This window comes from Actinia tenebrosa, unplaced genomic scaffold, assembly GCF_029948245.1.
Source record: "Actinia tenebrosa isolate PJP-AT-01 unplaced genomic scaffold, QUT_ActTen_1.0 PGA_scaffold14__42_contigs__length_11649687, whole genome shotgun sequence".
In the NCBI taxonomy this organism is placed as follows: domain Eukaryota; kingdom Metazoa; phylum Cnidaria; class Anthozoa; order Actiniaria; family Actiniidae; genus Actinia; species Actinia tenebrosa.
Window position 1 is genome coordinate 10,695,577 of NW_028292574.1, and position 20,305 is coordinate 10,715,881.

The following is a 20,305-nucleotide window of genomic DNA, read 5'->3' on the forward strand; positions in this document are numbered from 1 at the left end:
CGCGTTTATAAGCTGCCTTAATAAGCTATCTGTTCATGTTGCACTCGAGTAGATAGTCCACAGCACAAAATCTTTTTCTCCTATTCCCACTTCTCTGACGCGCCGTGCCGTGATCGTCAGCTCTTGTCCGAGCATCTTGATTGGATGAAATAATGATCTTGTGCTTTGTAATGACTTAGTAAAGATGTTGTACAAGGGCAAGATCCTGACATGACATGCCGTGCCGTTTCACAGTCATACGAAATCCGATCTATGTGACCTTGTGTTGAAGATGAAGTCAGATGCATACTTGATGTATACGCCGCCTCGCGCGTTGTTACATTTGACTAATTTGGATCTTCATTTTCAGATATACAACCGTATATCAGAGCCCGGTACGAAGGGTGGATAGCGCTATCTAAAGAATAAATCTTAACCAGTGAAAAAATTTATTGGATCGACTGTTAATGGGCCCGTTTACACAAGCGATTTTTTTCGGCGATTTGCAGTGCGATTTCCACTGCGATTCTTGCAGAAAAAATCGCACTAAATTCAAACATGTTCAAAATAGCGGCGATTCATCGGCGACGTGAATTTATCAAATCGCTCCAAAATAGCCGGTAGTTTATGCACGAGCGATTTATGGTCGCATGCGAATCACTGCAAGAATCGCAGTGGAAATCGCGCTGCAAATCGCCAAAAAAATCGCCTGTGTAATAAACGGTTTAGGCAGGTTGGCAAACAATCAATTCATCTCAGTTTTTTGTGCCGATCCACAGCAGACTAGCCTGCGTTCAGCCCGTATAATTTCTCTCGAAAAATTATACCGGCTGAACGCAGGCTACATCAGACTGGACGTAATTGAATTGACTGGCATATGTACATGTTCAGGCTGATATGAGAAAACGTTAAAAACCCTGTCTCTGGTACCGACGTAGTCTATTATCATAAGTAATTTGCTTCAAGAGCAATAACCGAGCACTTTGGCCTGAATTTAAACGCCTACCAAACCGCAGTTTCCATTTCAGCTAGTTATCGGGCTTTCCAATAAATCAGAGGTAATAACAGTTTAGGATGACTTCCCTCAGATGGGGCTGAGGAAGTCTTAGCAGCTTTTAATTAACTGAGTAGCGCACTACCCCTGCCTTTTTGCCCTGCCCACACAAAAAAACTGATGGATACAAAGAAAAGATGGCTTCCTTAGCCTTCAGAGGGTGTTCATCCATCAAAAATTAACACAAACATTTATTGATAGCAATGAGGTCGATATGTAGCTACAGTTTACTTACCCATGTTTAAATCAACCCCTTGCGATCAGCACATAAATATACCATTTCAAAGCCCGCGCTTTATTTCGAATTTATAGAAATGAATAAATTTTTAAAATGCCTAAAGTCTGATTTTGCTTGAACTTTAAAAAGTTCTATTTTATTGTTTCAGTTCTGTTGAAGCTGGGCTGTGTACCATCTTATTGACAAGATAATCGGGTTCCTGTTTCACAGTGACCCGTTCAGTGTTAATGTCAGCTAGGTTTTTTATTCCTGCAAGCGAAGTAGGTGGGGAACTTTTCACACGACAAACACTGAAAAAAATTGGCTTTCACGTAACTCCCACCTGAATGGATCGTTATAAATGGGAATTCAAGAGTGATCAAGCAGGAGAAATCTTCTGGATCAGTAGGGAGCAAGAACGTGAAATTATAAGGTATGTATGACAAGTAGTATTTGAGACAAGGACACGGAGCACTCTTGACTGAGTAGTGGTCTAGCTCTTTTTCGGTCATAGAATCAGTCGATTTCTGCCACTGAAAACGGACTGAAAGGGCAATAGGTAGGATCCGTGAGATTTCTACCCCTATGAACCCCACGAGGAAGGAAAATAACGTCTACTCGCAGGGCAATGATCCCTAATAGCTAATAATTTAGGAAATTAAGTTTGAGCGTAGAGCGGTGCACACTCACAGTCTTATCTCTGGCCGGGGTCTTGAGGCAGAATTCGATACTTGGACACGCGCATCCGGTATATGAGTAAAGTTTGTTAAGTCTTTCCCTCCCTCCGCAAAACCGAAAACACCAAATTCATATTCGATCTGTGAGTAGGTATCGATAGCATTCAAAGGAATGAATGCTTCCTCAAAAACTTCTTGTGAAATCAGCGGGCTTGGCAAATTGGCCGTGCATGGGCTACCTGTGAGTATAATGGATGGGACTATAGAAGAAATTGTTTCTTACATTTGAGTAAAAATGCATCTCAATTGCCATATTTAGAAGAATAGTAATTATATGTTTGATTCTATTATGTGTGGCGATATGGAATAGTTTATAAGCCGGTCAAGACATGGAATCTTGCCATCCCTATCCACCCCTCCCCTGAGACATTTGCAAAATAAGCCGCTGACCACCAGACACGCCGTTACTTTCTTTCTTTCTGTGAACCACATCCCCTCAGCTGTTTGCAAGTTCTCTTTCCTTTCCCACAAATAATTCATTTTCCTGTTACCCACACTCGACAGCAGCCAAGAAGCCAACCTTAGTGAACAGCCTGTTCAATGTTTGGTTGGTAGGATTGCTCGAGTAGCTTGTGACTAGTGACACTCAAGCGTAAAAAGAAGCCAACTGGAACATGACCTTCGTAGACTAAATTGTATTACTAAACGATTGTTTCAGGAGGAAAGTAAAATAAAATAAAGCCGATCGAAAGCATACACCACAGCAATGGCACAAGGTTAGTGATTGTATTTTTTCGCATTTTATTCACATTTTTTGTCCATCGCTATTTAAAGGGCCACTTGGACGAAAATCGTTCCAAAATTAAAACTCTTTCATTCGAGCTGGAACTTTGCTGAAATAATCTTGAACACATTAAGAACCTCTCACTGAAATATTTTTCTAATATTCGAAAGGGAAGGGCCAAAATTTTACGATTTATTTTCGTCCGCCATTAATTTCTTTGTGTCACGGCCAACGAGTCATTATGTACAGCAGTTTTACGCTGTGACGTCATTTACTCAACACCGTCATGTTAGCGTCGTTTTGACTATGCATTTCTTGTTAGATTACCTGAAGTTTATTTGATGTTTTAAACGCGTTATCGTGAAAAGAATCTCTAAACAGACTTTTTTTAAACCTTTGATACCTCTTCAAATATGATGGAAACTCCTTTGGACGCTCGCTTTGTCAATCCTGAAGAGTTAGAACCATAAGTTATAATGTATGGAGATGAAGCCGAACTAGAAGAAGAAGCAATGCTTGGGAAGAGGTTTTCATAAAAATTCCTTACGTTCATTTCATTATTTGTATTTGCTACGTACTGTCCATGATATAAAGATCTTAAATTTGAAGTTTCAATGTAATCTAATAGTGATTGATGTTATGAAAACAACCGATTGCCTTTTGAATTCTGCGTTGTGATATAAAGATTTGTGACAATATACTTAGATCTACGTGCCGAATAATTTAGAATGTGAGCTCGTAATTCTCCTAGCTGATTTACTACAGAACGGTTATTATTTGCTTCAAAATGTTTATTATGCATTGAATAGGTACAAACATACGATTATCTAATATCATCTTTGTAATAGAACATGTCAAAGGTTTCTTATTTATTACTCGCGCGACAGCGGCGTCTGTCACTCAGCTCGTAGATTTTTCTTTCATTGTGTCGGATGTCTCGCGGACACAAATTGTGGGGTTGCTCTTTGCCCTCGTATGTAAATATGCCTTGAAAAATTGTTATCCTTAAAATGATTCGAATAAATCCCGAATATCTCAGTCACTTCGCGCGATGGAACCGCTAGAATCTCGTCCATGCGTCCTACTTTGTTGTGATTCTTGGCGTGCCGAGATGTATTGAAATTTTCGAATTATGATCGTCAGTATTATTGAAACTGAAAAATTTCAGCGCCTAGACATTATTTGGTCATATAGTAGTTAGGAAACCGAATGAAACATTATATATTTTCTGAATAAACCAAATAAACCGAGTTTTACGAACATGGCACGTACATTACCCACCAATGTTTTGGTTTGGGTTGAGTAAATGACGTCATAAGTACTCGTGCCAGTCTTCTTGAGTCGAATTCTGTGATTCAAAGAAATTAATGGCGGACGAAAATAAATCGTAAAATTTTGGCCCTTCCCTTTCGAATATTAGAAAAATATTTCAGTGAGAGGTTCTTAATGTATTCTAGATTATTTCAGCAAAGTTCCAGCTCGAATGAAAGAGTTTTAATTTTGGAGCGATTTTCGTCCAAGTGGCCCTTTAAGATTTGCGTATTTGCCAACTGCTTTAAAGCTTCTTTAGTTCCTGACAGATCAGAATTTATCTGTTGGCCTTTCACTCTTATAAACAAAAGAGTTTTAAGTTAATGCTAAATATATCTGTTTTTCTAGTTGAAGGACGTGTGTATGATACAATTGAACAAGATGAACAACCCGTGTGGAAATCATACTGTAAGTTATATAATTAATGATCTTCATTAGGAGACACATAAGATTTATTATTACCAATTAGTGATGACAAATTTCGATTCCAGTCGTTTATCTATTTATATCTATTTTGTTTTGTTTTGCTTCTAGTGTATCAGTTGCAGCAAAAAGCCCCAAAACCCAACGGGATTCCATGCAATAAAGAGGTAAAATACTAAATCTCTCTGTCATGGATTTTGTGATTAATCCTTCCTAACATTAATCCCACATATTACCTGTTTTCATTTAAATTCTTTCACTTTTTTCCATCTACTTACTTTACAAAAGGTGAATGATGAATGTAAACAGAGTCGTAGTGGTGTGTTTGGGAATGACATTATCAATATTAGTTAATTTTTGCATACAGTGTACAGCTTGAGGTCTCTCATAGTATTAATTTGTAATTAATTGAATGTTGTATAGATTGCCACATTATAAAGCTTGACATCTTTATTTTATTTACGAGTATCCATATCATATCACAAGCAAGCAAGTCCACGAGTGAGTGAGCAATATGATATGGAAAACAAGTGAATGAAAATTTAAGATATCAGGCTCTTAACATAAGATAAAATGTAATTGTTAATTACACATTCAGGGTCAATACCATAACGAAACTCACAGTTTCCAGTTTACCGTGAAAGGATATCATATCACTTCACGGATATGGTTTTTAGTTACAGCATGAACCTTCATCACACTGCAGATATTGAACCTAAATATGTGATAAATATCATAATTTTGCCAACCAACTATGTAATACTTGTTTTATGAATCTTAAAATTCCTCTTGGTTATATTTGACATATCTAACCTACTGTATATACTATATATATACGTATATATTATGGCTTAATCATGTTACTTCAATAATTATACAGCTTCTCATTAATCCCAAATAGGTAACTGTCCAATTATTTTCTTAATTGGACAGGTCGTGTTGATATGGGATTAATAAGGCAGCTATATAATTAATAGGTAATGGGATTTCATGCTCCCCAATCAAGAAATAATTAGACTCGAAAAATTCCTCTGACTGCCAAATCGTCCAATTTTGTAAGGCCTCGGAATTTTCCTCATGGCGTCCTATTACATATACCAATATGGCTCCTGCTCTAATTTTTATACACATGTGTAGTTCCAGAAACTTTCCTACCCCCTACCCCCCACAGAGGAATTTTTGAATTTTCAAGGGGCAGGGGGGTCAGAGAAAGAACAAAATTACAGAGTTCACATGGAAGAAAATTGCAATCTCTGGGGGTAGGGGGCATTTGAAAAAAATTCTTCCTTGGGAAGGGGGGGTATGGATGTTTCCTGGAACTACACAATACAGCATCAAGCTACCGGTAATAACAGCCAATTTGCACATTTGTTCATATGAATTATAATCAAAACTCAGGCTGTAAATACACCCTTTTTATAAATCCATGACTCAGAAAGCTAGCTATTATTTCTGGGTGGCCTTTGTTTTCTGCTTCCATCAATACTGTCTGTACCAAGAATTTAGACTTAATTTAAGAAATACAAAAAAGTTTGTTGTCTGTTTTAGATACTCTGATCTAAACAAGGTAGTGGGATGCCGAGAAAAAAACGTAGGAAAACACAACGCATATAGCATAAGCATTTTAGATGTTATCATCTTAAATGGCATTTTGACCAACTAGAGCACACAGTTATTTAAGAAGTAAAATAACGAAATATAGCAATGAAAAATATTGTTTTATTTTTCCTATGAAAGTTCAAATTCAGATTGCATGTCAGGCAAAAATGACATGAGCATTTTGGATACTCTCTTATAAAATGGCATTTGGACCAATCAGAGCGACAATAGAACTTGGTTATTTTATATTTAGGGTTTTTATATCACAGATATCACAAACAAACTTCACAAATACTTCCCTGCCATCCTATATAAAATAAATCATGAGCCTGACAGTTTTAAATAAAAGTTAAAATGTAGAGTATCATAATTTTTGATTTGCATAATTTGCATCATTATTACTTTTTATTTATTTCTATCTATTAAGCTTTAGCTGTTGTATCCGCATGGGACAATCACAACAGAGCTAGTCTTCACCTAGGTGAAAGCCTAAACATTAAATTAGAATTTAGAAGTTTAGGAGAAAAACCCTTGAAGTACAGGAGAGAACCAAACAAACAAACACACCAACTAAACATCTTCTCACAAGCAACACTGAGAGTGGCAGGAGCTTGCAACCCCTGCTTAGTATATTTGATATGAATCACATTATTATTAGTCACATTATTATTAGTATATTAATTTAATATTTTTTATATTTGATTAGATCTCTGCTAAGCCAAGACATTATGGAAAGGAGTAAGTATTTCTCTTTGTACTTTTTTTGACAGAGATAAGCAATATATATGATTGTGTACAATAGAGTAGCTAACAATGTACACTACTGGATGAGAACATGAGAAAAACCTGTGAAAAATACCTATGAATGTTTAAACTTCCATAGCATTTTCACTCCTTTTGAACCAGTAGATCAAAATGACTGATGATGAAAAATGTCCTTTTTTGTTCCATTTTTTCAAGGTAAATTTGGCTATACTTTTCTGTTTCACACATGTCCAGGCATATGTCAAGCACGTTATAATATAGGTCATAAACCAAAAATCATTAGACTTTAACTGGTGACTATAATATACTAAAGCCTGCTATTTGGATTATAATTATCTTGGATAATCTTTTATGATTAACGGTTACTCTAGCTAAATGTTGAGCAAATATACATGTTCTTACATATAATATAGTCTTCTATAACTTTATTTAGAATACAAATATATTGAAGTAAATCTGTACCTTGCAAAAAAAACTGTTTGAAATTTTATCAGTTTAAATGATGTTTCAAGTCTTTTTTATACAGCTAAAAAAATGAAAAAAATTTGGCTCTTTTTAATGTGAGAAAGTGAAAAGGATTAAAAGCCAAAAGGAAACATTTAACGTCTTATTAGAAGAAAAGGTCCAGTGCTTAACTTATATTATTATGTCATTTCAGTCGTTAGTCCTTCCTTAGACAGGTATAAAGAAGGACTAATGTCCGAATTAAGTATCAGCTAAATAAGTATACCTTTTTTATTACATGGTATTCAACATGCTTTATACACTTACAAGTACAGCTCAAACTAGTTTACTCTGCAAGGACTCATTCAATGAAACATAAATTACTCGGTTTATTTTTTGAAACAGGAAATGGCCATTTTATTATTTGCATGAAATGAGATTTCACCACTTTCCCCCCTTGAAACATTATTCCTACATCCCCCCACCCTCTTACCACTCTGTTAGAAAAATTTGGTATCTTATTGCTCAAATAGCAATGTGGCTAGTTGTAAGAAATGGGCTGTTATCTGTGCAGGTCATGTAGCTTGTAAATGTTATTATCAAACTCATTAATAATTCATGAGGAAAACACAACAGAAATCACGACCGTGAAGAGTGTTGTAAATCTGATAAAAAACTGTGTTCATTTGCATAAACTTTAAGTTGGATTTTCTTGGCCAAATTCACTTTAATTTTGAAAATTTTAGTGAAACACAAGGAACTAACCTAGACTTTTTCTTTATCCATTGTTATATGATGTTGATGGTGCACAGAAAAGGAAAAGTTGCTCCGTTTGTTCATAGTATTCGGGAATATAGAAGTTTTTAACCCTAAAAAACGTTCTAAAATACTTGTTATTTGTTAATTAATCCTATATGATTAATACAAATTGTTTATTTAAAAGGAAATTGCATTTTTTCATGCTTTCTTATTTATCATCTAGTAACTTAGTTGTATCTGCGCAGCGGAAATATTTATCCCCATAGTTTGTGGTGATTGAATGAAAGTTTTCACTTTCGAAATGTTCATACATGAAAATAATAACGAAATGACTATTTTTAGCCATATACTTGCTTTGGTTCATTGTGCACGGTCAGTAACACGTGATGGTACAGTTCAACATCAAAGGCAAAACAATAGCTTTGTTCTATGGAATTTCCAAACCATTCCACTCCATTAACGATGCCTAAATAGCATTACAGAAAAGGGAAATGTGACAAGGGGACCAGTGAAGAGTGAAGCAAAGGGATATGGATTTAATGTTGAATTTTCTTTATTGGAAAATGAATTTTTTCCCATGTATAATCATTGCATCGTTCTTGTCCTGTAACATGGCTGCTATGAAATCCTTTTACAGCTCAGCATCTTCATGCTGTATATTAGAATATTCACAATAAATTTTGGCTAAGTTCTAATCTAGGTCTGGCAGTGAACATTACAGAGTTTTGAATAGTACTTGATAATAGACCTTAACCCTAACAATGTTTCATGCCTCAGCTACCACTAATTTTTACGGAAAGCACGGGTGGCGTAGCGGTGTGAACGCTCGCCTCTCATCAATGCGACCCAAGTTCGAATCCCGTTGGGTTCGGTGTTGTATATGAGTAGAGTTGTTTGTTGGTTCTCTCCTGTGCTTTGAGGGTTTTCCGGGTTTTCTCTCCGCAAAAATCAACTCCTAAATTCCAATTCGATCATGGAATGAGGGCCACAGGTTTGTTAGCCACTGGCTATTAAGTGCTACTGTAACCGGCGGCAAGGCGCTCAGCTATGAATCAGATTGCAAGTGGTTTTGACAAAAGAATTTATTGAAAAATTCACACAACTTTACAATACATGACAAAAAAAACGGGAACGAGATTACAGGATATCTCTTTACATTGTAGAGAATTCCTTGTCTTGATATGTGCAACGTCTTCAAGAACTTTTACTACACTGATTTAAGCTTAGTTTGGGCCTACTTTTATGGGAAAACCTGCATTCTTAAGACCTTACACATCCTACGCAATGTTGCACGCCCTAGGCGCAAACAGGATGTCCCAAACACGAACTTACGTAAACAAGCGCCAAACCTAGGCATGACTCACTGTAATGTAATTACGTACGGAAATTATTTCTTGCTTACGCATTTTCCACGCAAACAGTTAACTAAAGAATTACATTCCTATGTGTACACGAGGCATTCCTAATTAAAAATATAGATTTATGACTAAATAATTACTGTCCAAAATAGTGTCTTTTGACTCTGTCACACTTGCCCCTCCTTTTTGTTTGCTTCGTCCTCGAGCAAATTCAGGAACAATGATACGCAGGTGGACTCGTCAGTGCTGGAGTGCGGATCTTGGAAGATTATAGAGGTTGCTGTGTTGGCCTGCCGTTGTCCTTGTGGAACGTCGGAGTACAGGTGCAGCCAGTTCTTCCTCAGACGCATCATCACTATCATCATCATCATCAGGTTCAGCTGGTTCTGTCATTGGTTGAAAGGCGATTGTCATTCCTCCAATGTCATCTTCTTCATCTGATGATTCTGGCGATGCAGTACATGTTTGTCTAGACCTGTCAGCTTGCTTGTGTCGTCCTCGTATCTCCAGCATTGGTCTTGGACACACTTGCATTTCTCCTTGACTAACAACTTTATCTCCTCCATGTCCATCAGCTCTTTCAACGACATATGTATTGTTGTCTCTTCGTTCGACGATTTTGTACACTTGGTTGTCCCATTTATCTTGAATCTTGTTTCTTCCTCTGACTTTACGGTTGCGAAGGAGTACTCGCTCTCCAACTTGTAGTGGTTCGGCCAGTGCTCTGCCCTTCTGGTCATGGATCTTCTTTCTGATGGTAGCAGCTTCCTTCAAGTTTTGTGTCACAGTGGTATAAGCTTCTCGTAGACGAGTCTGGTGCTTGGTAATCCATTGCTGGTTGTCTACTTTCACTTGTCTGTCATCATCAGGAAGTAGAATGTCCAAAGGTAGCTTGGCATCTCGACCAAACATCAGGTAAAAGGGTGAGTATCCAGTCGTTGCATGTGGCGTAGCATTATAGGCGTAACATAACTCTTTCAGGTGTTCAGGCCACCTTCTTTTCTTTTCTGCTGGTAGAGTTCTTAGAAGCTCATGTAGTGTACGGTTGAATCTTTCGCACTGCCCATTTCCTTGAGGATGATAGGGGGTTGTCCTTGACTTCTTAATTCCATACACTGCACACAACTCCTTGACTAGTTCTGCCTCAAATGACTTGCCTTGGTCAGAGTGTATTCTTTGGGGGATTCCATACACAAGGAACCATTCTTTAATCAGGGTCTTGACTACGGTTGTAGCTTTCTGATCACAGGTAGGTATAGCAATTGTAAACTTTGTGAACACATCTGTTAACACAAGGACATTTTCTCTTCCATCTGTTGCAGGCTCAAGCAAGGTAAAATCCATCGCTAGCACTTCCAATGGCCTAGTAGCTAGTAGGCTGCCCATCGGCGTCTTGACTGGAAGGTAGGATCCTTTGGCAATGACACATCTTTCACAATTTGAGATCCATTGCTTCACATCTCCTTGCATACCGGGCCACCAACATCTTTTCCTCAAGAGCTGTTCTGTCCTGTCTTGTCCTTGGTGTCCACATTGATCGTGCGCACCCTTCAGTACTTGTGATTTCATTGATGTGGAGAGTAGCAGTAACCGCAGCTCTCTTCCTTGTCCGACTCCTGTACGGCGGTAGAGAACTCCATGGCTTTCCTCGATCCTGTTCCAGTGACTAAGCAACTTCCTTGTATCCCTTGTCTCTTGTTGGCTTTGCCTTTTACTTGGCCGACGTCCAAGGTTTCGGTAGTGGAGGAGACGACTGATACGTGGGTCCTCCTGCTGTAGTCGTTGGATCTCTGTGAGAGGTATGGTTGGGAATGAGGTTGCTTGCTCCTCCAGTGCACTTGTCTGTGTGTTGCTTATGAACGCTGCTGATACCATCAAGTGTTGACGTACTTCTTCTGGTAGGTCTGTAGTATTGGTAGAGTAGGCTAGTGTACTTCTTACTTCAACTGTGGTTGGTTCCTCATCTCGGTTGATGCGACTTAGAGCATCTGCATTCTGGTTGTGACGTCCAGGGCGGTACTTGATCGTGAAGTTGAAGTTTGCTAATTCTGCAGCCCACCTCTGCTCCACAGCTTTCAGCTTACTCTTTGACTGTAGGTATGTCAGCGGGTTGTTGTCTGTGTAGACAACAAACTTCGATCCCAGCAGGTACTCCCTGAACTTCTCACATACAGCCCACTTCAAGGCTAGTAGTTCCAGCTTCCTCGATGAGTAGTTCTCCATGTTTCGCTCTCCACCTCTCAGGCCTCGGCTGGCATAAGCGATCACTTTGACTCTTCCGTCCTGTTCTTGGGACAGCACGGCTCCCAATCCTTCGTTGGACGCATCCGTCTCTAGGATGAAGGGCTTGGTGTAGTCCGGGTATGCCAGTACTGGTGCTGAGGTTAGTAGATTCTTTAACTTGTTGAAGCTCTTGTGGCACTCTTCTGTCCACAGTACTCCAATCTGCTTCCGGGTGGTCTTGTTACTTCCTCCGCTCCCGAGCTCAGCAACTAACTTGTGCAGCGGACCTGCCACTTGAGTGAACTTGGGGACAAATCTTCTGTAGTAAGACGCGAAACCAAGGAATGATCGCACATCGCGCACTGTCTGGGGAACTGGCCACTCGTTAACTGCCTTTGTCTTTTCAGGGTCTGTCTCGACACCGTCAGCAGAGACCACGTGCCCCAGGTAGGACACCCGATCTCTGAAGAGTTGACACTTGGTTGGTTCAACCTTTAATCCATGATGCTTCAGCTTACTGAATACCGTTTCCAACCGCTCAAGATGTTCTTCAATGGTGGATGAGAAGACTATGATGTCGTCCAGGTAGACCATCAGGGTGCGAAGTATGTCCTCTCGGAAGACTCCTTGCATCAACCTTTGGAAGGTCGCTGGGGCATTCTGTAGTCCAAACGGCATCCGAGTGTACTGAAACAAACCCATGGGCGTTGTGAACGCAGTCTTGTGCTGATCATCAGGATGGACTTCAACTTGATTGTAGGCTGATGCCAGATCTATGGTGGAAAAGTACTTTGCGCCACGCAGTGCCTCCAGTGATTCCTCTATCCTTGGTAGGGGGTACTGATCACGCTTGGTTTTCTGGTTCAGCTTCCGGTAGTCGACACACATCCTCAAGGCTCCAGACTTCTTTCGTACAAGCACTATTGGGGAGGCATAGTTACTCTCACTTGGACATATCACTCCTTTTTCTAGCAAGTCTTGTAGATGCTGTTGCACCTCCTGGTATTGGTTTGGAGGAATCCTTCTGTAACGCTCTGTGACAGGCACATCATCGTCTGTGTAGATGCGATGATATGTTGTCTTTGTACAGCCAAGGTCCTCCTTACATGAAGCAAACACCTCTTCATTTCTTTCGAACATCTGGAGAGCTTTCTCCCTCTGAAGTTCCGTCCCGGGGAAATGTTCCAGGGTAATCCCGTGAGGGGGTGTCTGTATCCTTTGCCAACGTACTTTGCCCACAGCTTCCCGTTGGGGTGGCATCTGAGGGTCAGCACTAAGGTTACAGCACACTGTCACCATGTTATTCTCGTGTAGGAACTCCAACTGCTCTCCTCTCTTGACCATCTCTCCCTCTCGCACAATTCCAATCCGCGTCCTCGGCTTTAGCCATATGTCCTTTGCCGTCTGGTTGGCAACTCTGACATAGTAACACGTCTTGGTAGTATCCACGAGAGTACTGGCCACGGTGAGGTTTCCTTCTACTGGTACACCAAGGGGTTCGATCACAGCATCAGTGCCCCATGATGGGCCTGTGACCAAGATATCAGATTCTGTGAAAGCAGGGACCCAGACTTTGTCTGAGCCGGCTACTTTCACGAACCCAGTTTTACGTTTACTCTTCTTCTCTTCATCTTGCAGGATCTGTTGGTATTGGGGCACCTGCCCAAGAACGTTGGTTCCCAGTAGGCCAGGTACCCTCCTCTGCATGACTGTAGTGGCTGCTGTGTCCTTCGTGATGAAGATGCCGCACCCAGGGACCACCACTCCTCCGATCTCTACTGCAGCGACGATATATCCAATGTAAGGGATGTCCAAACCGTTAGCTCCTCGCAGCTGCAGTAATCTTGTTTCAGGGTGTAGGTCTCCTAGGGTTGGCTGTAGCTTTTCCCTGTAGAACGACTCGGTGATGAGGGTAACCATGGAGCCCGTATCCACTAAGCTTTTCACAGGTACTCCGCCAATCCTCGCCACCACTGTGGGACTTGTCCCGACAAACTTTTTGTTCTGAAAAAGAGAGTTAGAGCCACTACAGTTCCTCTCCACGGCGTGGCTCACTGCCGTGGAGAGCTAGAGTTTGACTCCTTCTGTGGTGCTGCTGGTGCCTTGTCTTTCAGGGGCTTTGGGCAGTTCGGCCGAAGATGTCCAAGCTCATGGCAGTTGTAACATCTCCTCGGACCACGTGGGGGACTTCGTGGTGGTGATGGGCTTGCTAACTTCATGGTAAGTTGGGTTAGCAGCTTCTGCTGCTCATCCAGCAATTTTTGTTGCTGCATGAGCCTCTCCACCAGGGCCTTCTGTCCTGCTGCAAGCTCTTGGATGGCATTTACTTGGTTGCTCTCCACCAACACCTCCTTGGCCGCTGCATGGCGATGTGCTCCTCTATCTGTGTCTTCCGAGCTACGATAGGCCTCTTGCCTCACCTCGTTGAAGGTCTTCTCGGGATGTTCTCTGATATAGCGCTTGAGATCCCTGCGCAACAGGTTGTCACGCAAGTTCTCAACGAATGTGTCTCTGAGGTTCTGGTCCTTGTTTTCCAGGGCTCCTACGTGTACTCTGGTTATGTGCTCCGCCATTGACATCAGGGCATGGGCAAAGTCCTGGATGGGCTCCCTGTCACCTTGTTTTCTGGCGAAAAACCTCTGGAGAAGCTGGGTCTTGGTGAGCTTCTCCCCGAAGACGTCTCTTAGAATCCTGAAGAAGCCATCCGGGTCTGTCCAGTCATCCACAGGCCTTAGTCGAACTTCATCTCGAGCCGCACCTTCTAAGCTATGGTACAGGAAATCCACCGCCTCTTGACCAGTTAACTTCTGGGCAGCCACAGACCTCTGTGCATCCGCTATCCAGTCTTCAAGCACTTTGTCGTCTCTGCCACCAGCATACTTTCTCAGCTTCTTCTCCCTTGGCACTGTCACTTTTACCACTGGTGCAGGAACAGGTTGGGCAGGGGGTCCTCCTTCAGCCTGCATGCCATCCAGCTGTGCCTTGAGTGCAGCCAATTGCTCTGTGAGTGCAGCCACAGCTTCTTCTGCCATGATTTCAGTCTCGTTCCCGTTGGTAAATAATCAGTAACTACTAATGTCAACTTTCTTGCAATCCTACTTCTGACACCAAAAATGTAACCGGCGGCAAGGCGCTCAGCTATGAATCAGATTGCAAGTGGTTTTGACAAAAGAATTTATTGAAAAATTCACACAACTTTACAATACATGACAAAAAAAAAACGGGAACGAGATTACAGGATATCTCTTTACATTGTAGAGAATTCCTTGTCTTGATATGTGCAACGTCTTCAAGAACTTTTACTACACTGATTTAAGCTTAGTTTGGGCCTACTTTTATGGGAAAACCTGCATTCTTAAGACCTTACACATCCTACGCAATGTTGCACGCCCTAGGCGCAAACAGGATGTCCCAAACACGAACTTACGTAAACAAGCGCCAAACCTAGGCATGACTCACTGTAATGTAATTACGTACGGAAATTATTTCTTGCTTACGCATTTTCCACGCAAACAGTTAACTAAAGAATTACATTCCTATGTGTACACGAGGCATTCCTAATTAAAAATATAGATTTATGACTAAATAATTACTGTCCAAAATAGTGTCTTTTGACTCTGTCACACTACCCTCATGAAAAAAGGGTGATACTAATTCTTTTCAAAATATCCAATCTTAATTTCATATTCAAATGTTAAAACTACTTTGAGAATACCAAGACAATAGTGAAAATTAGCATAACCAAAAAACTATCGATAATAAATTTAGGTGTAGGTATAAAACGTCATCATGCTTGAGACCTGTGTATTAACTGCTATTTTTGACAGATTTCATGGATCAATATCTCGAGAAGAAGCTGATCAGTTAGTCAAAGGGCAAGATGGGTGTTACCTGGTGAGAGAGAGCCAGCGCCAGCCAGGAAGCTACACCTTAACAATGAGGTATGCAAATGCAAAGTAGGCAGTTAAGTGAGGTGTAGTGGCAATCCATTGCCTCTTATCTCTTGGGTCTCAGACACAATTCCTGGAGGAGGATTTGGATACCCTTTATTTGAAGTTTTTTCTCCAGGTTCACTAGTTTTTTTCCTTCCACAAAACCCAACATGCTAAATTCCAATTTAATCTTTGAGTTAGCAGTGCTCTGACTTTGATCAACCCAGATTTTGTTACAGGGTGTGATCTGTAAGTTAGCCATGCCCTAACTTTGATCATCCCAGAAGTTGTTTCAGGGTACCAATAAAATTATTGGTTGTATCAAATCCAGTACTATTTACACTGAGTAAAGTATTTTTGTGGTTTGCCCTTCAGGTTTGGAGGGGCTTCAATGCACTTTAGGTTATATTATGATGGCATGCATTATGTTGGTAAGTGACTTAAGGAACTGCTGCCTACTTAACCCAAAAAAGGTTTACTTAACCTGTTGATGTGGGGGAAAATCTAAAGATGAAATGTAAATGCATGTGTATTGTGAGGGAAATGGTACATTGCTCCTTCTGACTGTGACCTTGCTACACCTCTGTTTAAGATTACAGTGACCCCCACATCATGGACAACCCTTTACTAAGAAAACCCATTTATCATGGGTAGGTTTGAAGGTCCCTGATAAAGAACTCCTCAGTGGTAGATCCATAATTTTAAAAGGGAGGGTTTCAAAATGTTGGCCATGCAGAAAAAGCTGGTAAGATTGGCTTCACAAAGAGGGGGTTTCAATTTCATTCTACTGAGCGCAAAGAACATGATTGGCTTCACAAGATCTCACACAAGGGGGGCTCCATGGAACCCATGGAACCACCCCTGGATCCTTCACTGTTCCTTGCCATGTTTTCTAGAATTTCAATTGGCTGATTTCTCAGTATGATTGGTCTGGCAGTGCAATGATGTTGGCATAATCGTGTCTGCGCAATGTTCATGCCATGTTTAGGGTACTTGATTTGATGGAGAGTAAATTCTTATGCAATGTCAGATTAGTCTTGCCATGTCACTTGTGACGGTGTTTGTGCCGAGAGCTCTTCACAGTCACACCAAATCTGCTCTATTGGAAATATGTTTTCCGTAGTTTGGTACCACCCTTCCAAGCTTCCCAAAACATACCCTATCCTCCACCAAGTACCCTCCATCCCAACCCCAAAAGAAATTACTCACCCACCCATGTCCCAAGGAATTGCCTTAGAACTCCTTGACTTGATTCGACCTAATTATTAATTAAGCAGTAATGATAAAAGGGTACATTATACACTGTAAAAAGATGAAAAAACTTACTGAAAGTAAGTTTTTACTTCTCTTTTTTATTCTTATTTTTTAACTCCAAACGAGCTAGCCACCCAATAGACATTTGGATGTTTTTTCATCTTTTCAGGGTGTAAAATTTACCCTTTTATCATTACTGTTTCGTTAGAAACACCGATGTAGCTCACACTAGTTTTTAGCTAGTTATGTTTTCCAAATGTTAATTGTGCAGGTGAGAAGCGCTTCCAAAGCATGGAGGACCTAGTGGCAGATGGTCTCATCACCATGTACATGGATACCTATGCAAAGGACTACATTGATACCATGATGTTACCTGCAGATAATGCCAAGGCAGGCAAGGAAGATTCATCAGTCTTCAGGGATAGTAATCAAGGGTCTGTGACAGAAAAGAGCAAAGCTACTGATCAGATTGATGCTGCTGCTAAGGTACTTTATTTGTGTTTATATTAAAAACTTAGAACCCCCTTCCAGCTGAGCGGTAAATGTGGTGTGCGAAGCATGAATGTCGAAAATGACTGGCCGTACTGTAAGCATTTTTTGAGCTTGAAAGAACGAAGCAAACATGGTAGTAAAGTGAAATCTTTTTTTACTCTTCCTTTCCATATTTTTGCATGCTTCTTGTAGCCACAAGAGAAAAAAATAGAAAAATTTGCAAACATGCTTTGATTGGCTAAAATTTACAGGTCAGCTGGTTATGAGTTTCTGTTTATATGTGTATCACGCAGCATTTACAATGTTTCATTCCACATATATTACATATACAGAATGTATATAGTCACCTTGCTAGACAAGACATGCTCTGATTGGTCTAAAACTGTGCTGTGTTAGTGGATGGAGTACAGAACTCCATGCCAATAGAAAGTAATAAATACAGGAAAATCCCAGGGGAGCTGTTGCCTGAAAAGCCAGTACAAGCCCCCCCTTCAGCAGAAAAAAACGATGCTTTTTTATGTTGTTTTCCGTTGTGTTGACGGAAGAAACTCAATTAGCCCCCCCCTTAACTCAATTAGCCCCCCCCCACCCCCCGCTAAATTTTTTTGTGGATCCGCCCTTGTTAGGATTTTTTCTTTACTCTTTATTCTTGCATTTATTCTTATTTTTTAACTCCAAACGAGCTAGCCACCCAATAGACATTTCGGTAATGTTTTTTCATGTCAGACTACGTGCCATTCCCTTGAGTATCATTTCTTTGTTTAATGGTTTTTGCGTAGCTTACAGGGTCTTTTTACCCTTCCCTCCCTTCTGTCCTTGTGCAGGGGTGTGCGTCCCAGAAAAAATTCAAATCTTACATTCTTGAATATATATAAACTAAAAATCTATTTAAATCTATAAATTTATTGTTGAATATCATAAACCTATATTTATTTCCAGTCTCCAGCTAAAACTATTCAACCACTTGACAATAAAATGAAAGAAAATAAACCTTCACTTCCTGACCAACTAATACTAAAAGAGGTAATAAAAAATCATGGTACAATAGGTTAAATTAAATATAAAACAATATTTTTCAGGGCACGAAATTAACGCTCGCAAACTCGCAAAATGCGTGTGAAATTTTGTATTTAGCGAGTAACAAAAAATCCAACTAGCTAAGTTTTGCGAGTATGACTACAGTCCAGAAATTGAAGGACTGAAAAGTTTAGAACCTGCATCAAGTAACGTTTGTTATTCACCGCATGCGATCGCTCGTAACTTTGAAATTTTTGCTAATGAGAACAAAACTTACTAGCAAGGTTTTGCTAGTGGGTTTAAAAGTTAATTTCGTGCTCTGTTTGTATTTAAAATATCTGTTATTCTAAGAATCGAAAAACAAATTATTAAAGAAAAATAATACAAAATTAATAGGAAAAAATAAGGCATATTTATCAATATAAGATCTGTTCAAGTTAAATTATCTTTTTAAATTTACTAATATAATAACTATGACTTTAGACTATTTTTAAAAAGTCCTTGTTTTAGAAGAGTAAGAATTATTATTTGCCAGAAGTTAAAGGGTTGAAAACCTGAAAAATCTGTAGAAAAATCACTTATAGGACAGAAGAAAACAAACACCAACTCAGCTTGTATGACTGTGAGTCCAACAGTAATTCTGCATTGATGTTAAAGACAGCCTGCAAAATGAGTATCAATAATGTCCATAAATTGAATACTTATTTTTTTATCAGATAAAAGCTCCTAGGTAAATCTTTAAAAATTAAAAATGTAAACTAAGGTGTGAATAAAAAAGAAAAGGAGTAGAAAGAAAGAAGGAAATGGGAAAGAGTAAATAAGATACAAAAGAGAGAATAAGAAAAACGAAGAGAAGAAAAAGGAGGGTAAAATTTAAAAGTTTAAGAAATATAAAATGGCACATAAATCCATTCCTATATTTTAAGATATTTAAATTCTAAAATGATACGACTAGCAAATGAATTTGTTTTGTTTTATGGTACTAATTTCTCTGTCAACGAGACGATGCCAGATGACCAAAACCAGGAATCTTAGGAAACCTCTTCACTGAAGTAGCGAATCAACAGTAGGGCTTGGGAACCCTGTGTCTCTCATTATGTTACAGCAAGATATAATAAGCCTCCAACGAAGTAATTTCTTAACATTTGATGCTAAAAACGTTCTTGTACAAACTCCAAATAGGGTTAACAGAAGCCAATTAAGGCCCCGTCCACACTATGCCGGATAAATTTGAATCCGAATTTTCAAACCGAAACCGAAGAAAAACGTTTTCCGTCCACAACTAATACGGTTAGCCGGCGTTTTCAAATTGTTCCACTCTGGAGACCGTATTCGAAAAAAATTGTTTTTCGTTGAATCGCCCGGACTAGTGTGGACGGTAGGCCTAACCGAATGAATAAAAATTCGGATTCAAATTTATCCGGCATAGTTTGGACGAAGCCTAAGTACTTCTTGTACAAGACCAAAGCTTTAACACGTTTGAATTCGACCCGCTTCATTTGTAAACTATGTATTGTCTAGTTTAGAAAATCGAGGTTTTGTGGTTAAAGTTCTTCAGGAAATTGTTCCGTATTTTCTTAAGCTAATTACGGTTCAAGAGGCGTCTTTTTTACATTATTATTTTTTCTTTAGCATTCAGTTTTGTCCTTGGTAGCGCTGCAAGAGCTTTCGTTAAGAAATTCTGAACTTGAACTTGAAGGCTTCTAGTATGTTGGTTTATCTTCATTAGGGTTTGTGGTACCAGCAAGGCTGTTGACATCTTGCCTCCTCCACTAATACCTTGTCAATTTATACGTAAATGATATCATTTATTTATAAAGATCTTTTTTTCACACCAACACAAACTGCTGGTTATTTCAACATTAGCATCTGTTTGAACCGGCCAACTTCCAAAAATGCCGTTTTGAGCTTCAAAAAATCGTTTAGCGGTTCCGTTAAGTTGCCTATCTAACCGGTCACAATGGCGATGCTGTTCGTAAAATCCTGGTTTGACTTACTGGTAAGGTTTTTTACTTGA

At 39.7% G+C, this 20,305-nt stretch overlaps 1 protein-coding gene across 6 annotated transcripts in view; it reads left to right on the forward strand.

Annotated features, from left to right (window-relative positions):
• Positions 1 to 2,400: 2,400 nt before the first annotated feature.
• The window catches only part of LOC116308533 (N-chimaerin), a 39,980-nt gene continuing 22,075 nt past the window's right edge, over positions 2,401 to 20,305 (forward strand). For 3 of the 6 annotated variants that reach the window (XM_089029476.1, XM_089029474.1, XM_089029475.1), the window contains exons 1-7: positions 4,119 to 4,430; positions 4,557 to 4,612; positions 6,751 to 6,782; positions 15,421 to 15,534; positions 15,901 to 15,956; positions 17,051 to 17,265; positions 18,211 to 18,294. In XM_089029476.1, the coding sequence (XP_088885602.1) occupies positions 4,346 to 4,430; positions 4,557 to 4,612; positions 6,751 to 6,782; positions 15,421 to 15,534; positions 15,901 to 15,956; positions 17,051 to 17,265; positions 18,211 to 18,294 (642 nt within the window). In that variant the 5' untranslated portion in view covers positions 4,119 to 4,345. Of the gene's footprint in view, positions 2,704 to 4,118; positions 4,431 to 4,556; positions 4,613 to 6,750; positions 6,783 to 10,233; positions 10,294 to 10,692; positions 10,775 to 15,420; positions 15,535 to 15,900; positions 15,957 to 17,050; positions 17,266 to 18,210; positions 18,295 to 20,305 lie in introns of those variants that run through there. The other 3 variants (XM_089029477.1, XM_089029478.1, XM_089029479.1) reach the window with 3 other exon arrangements.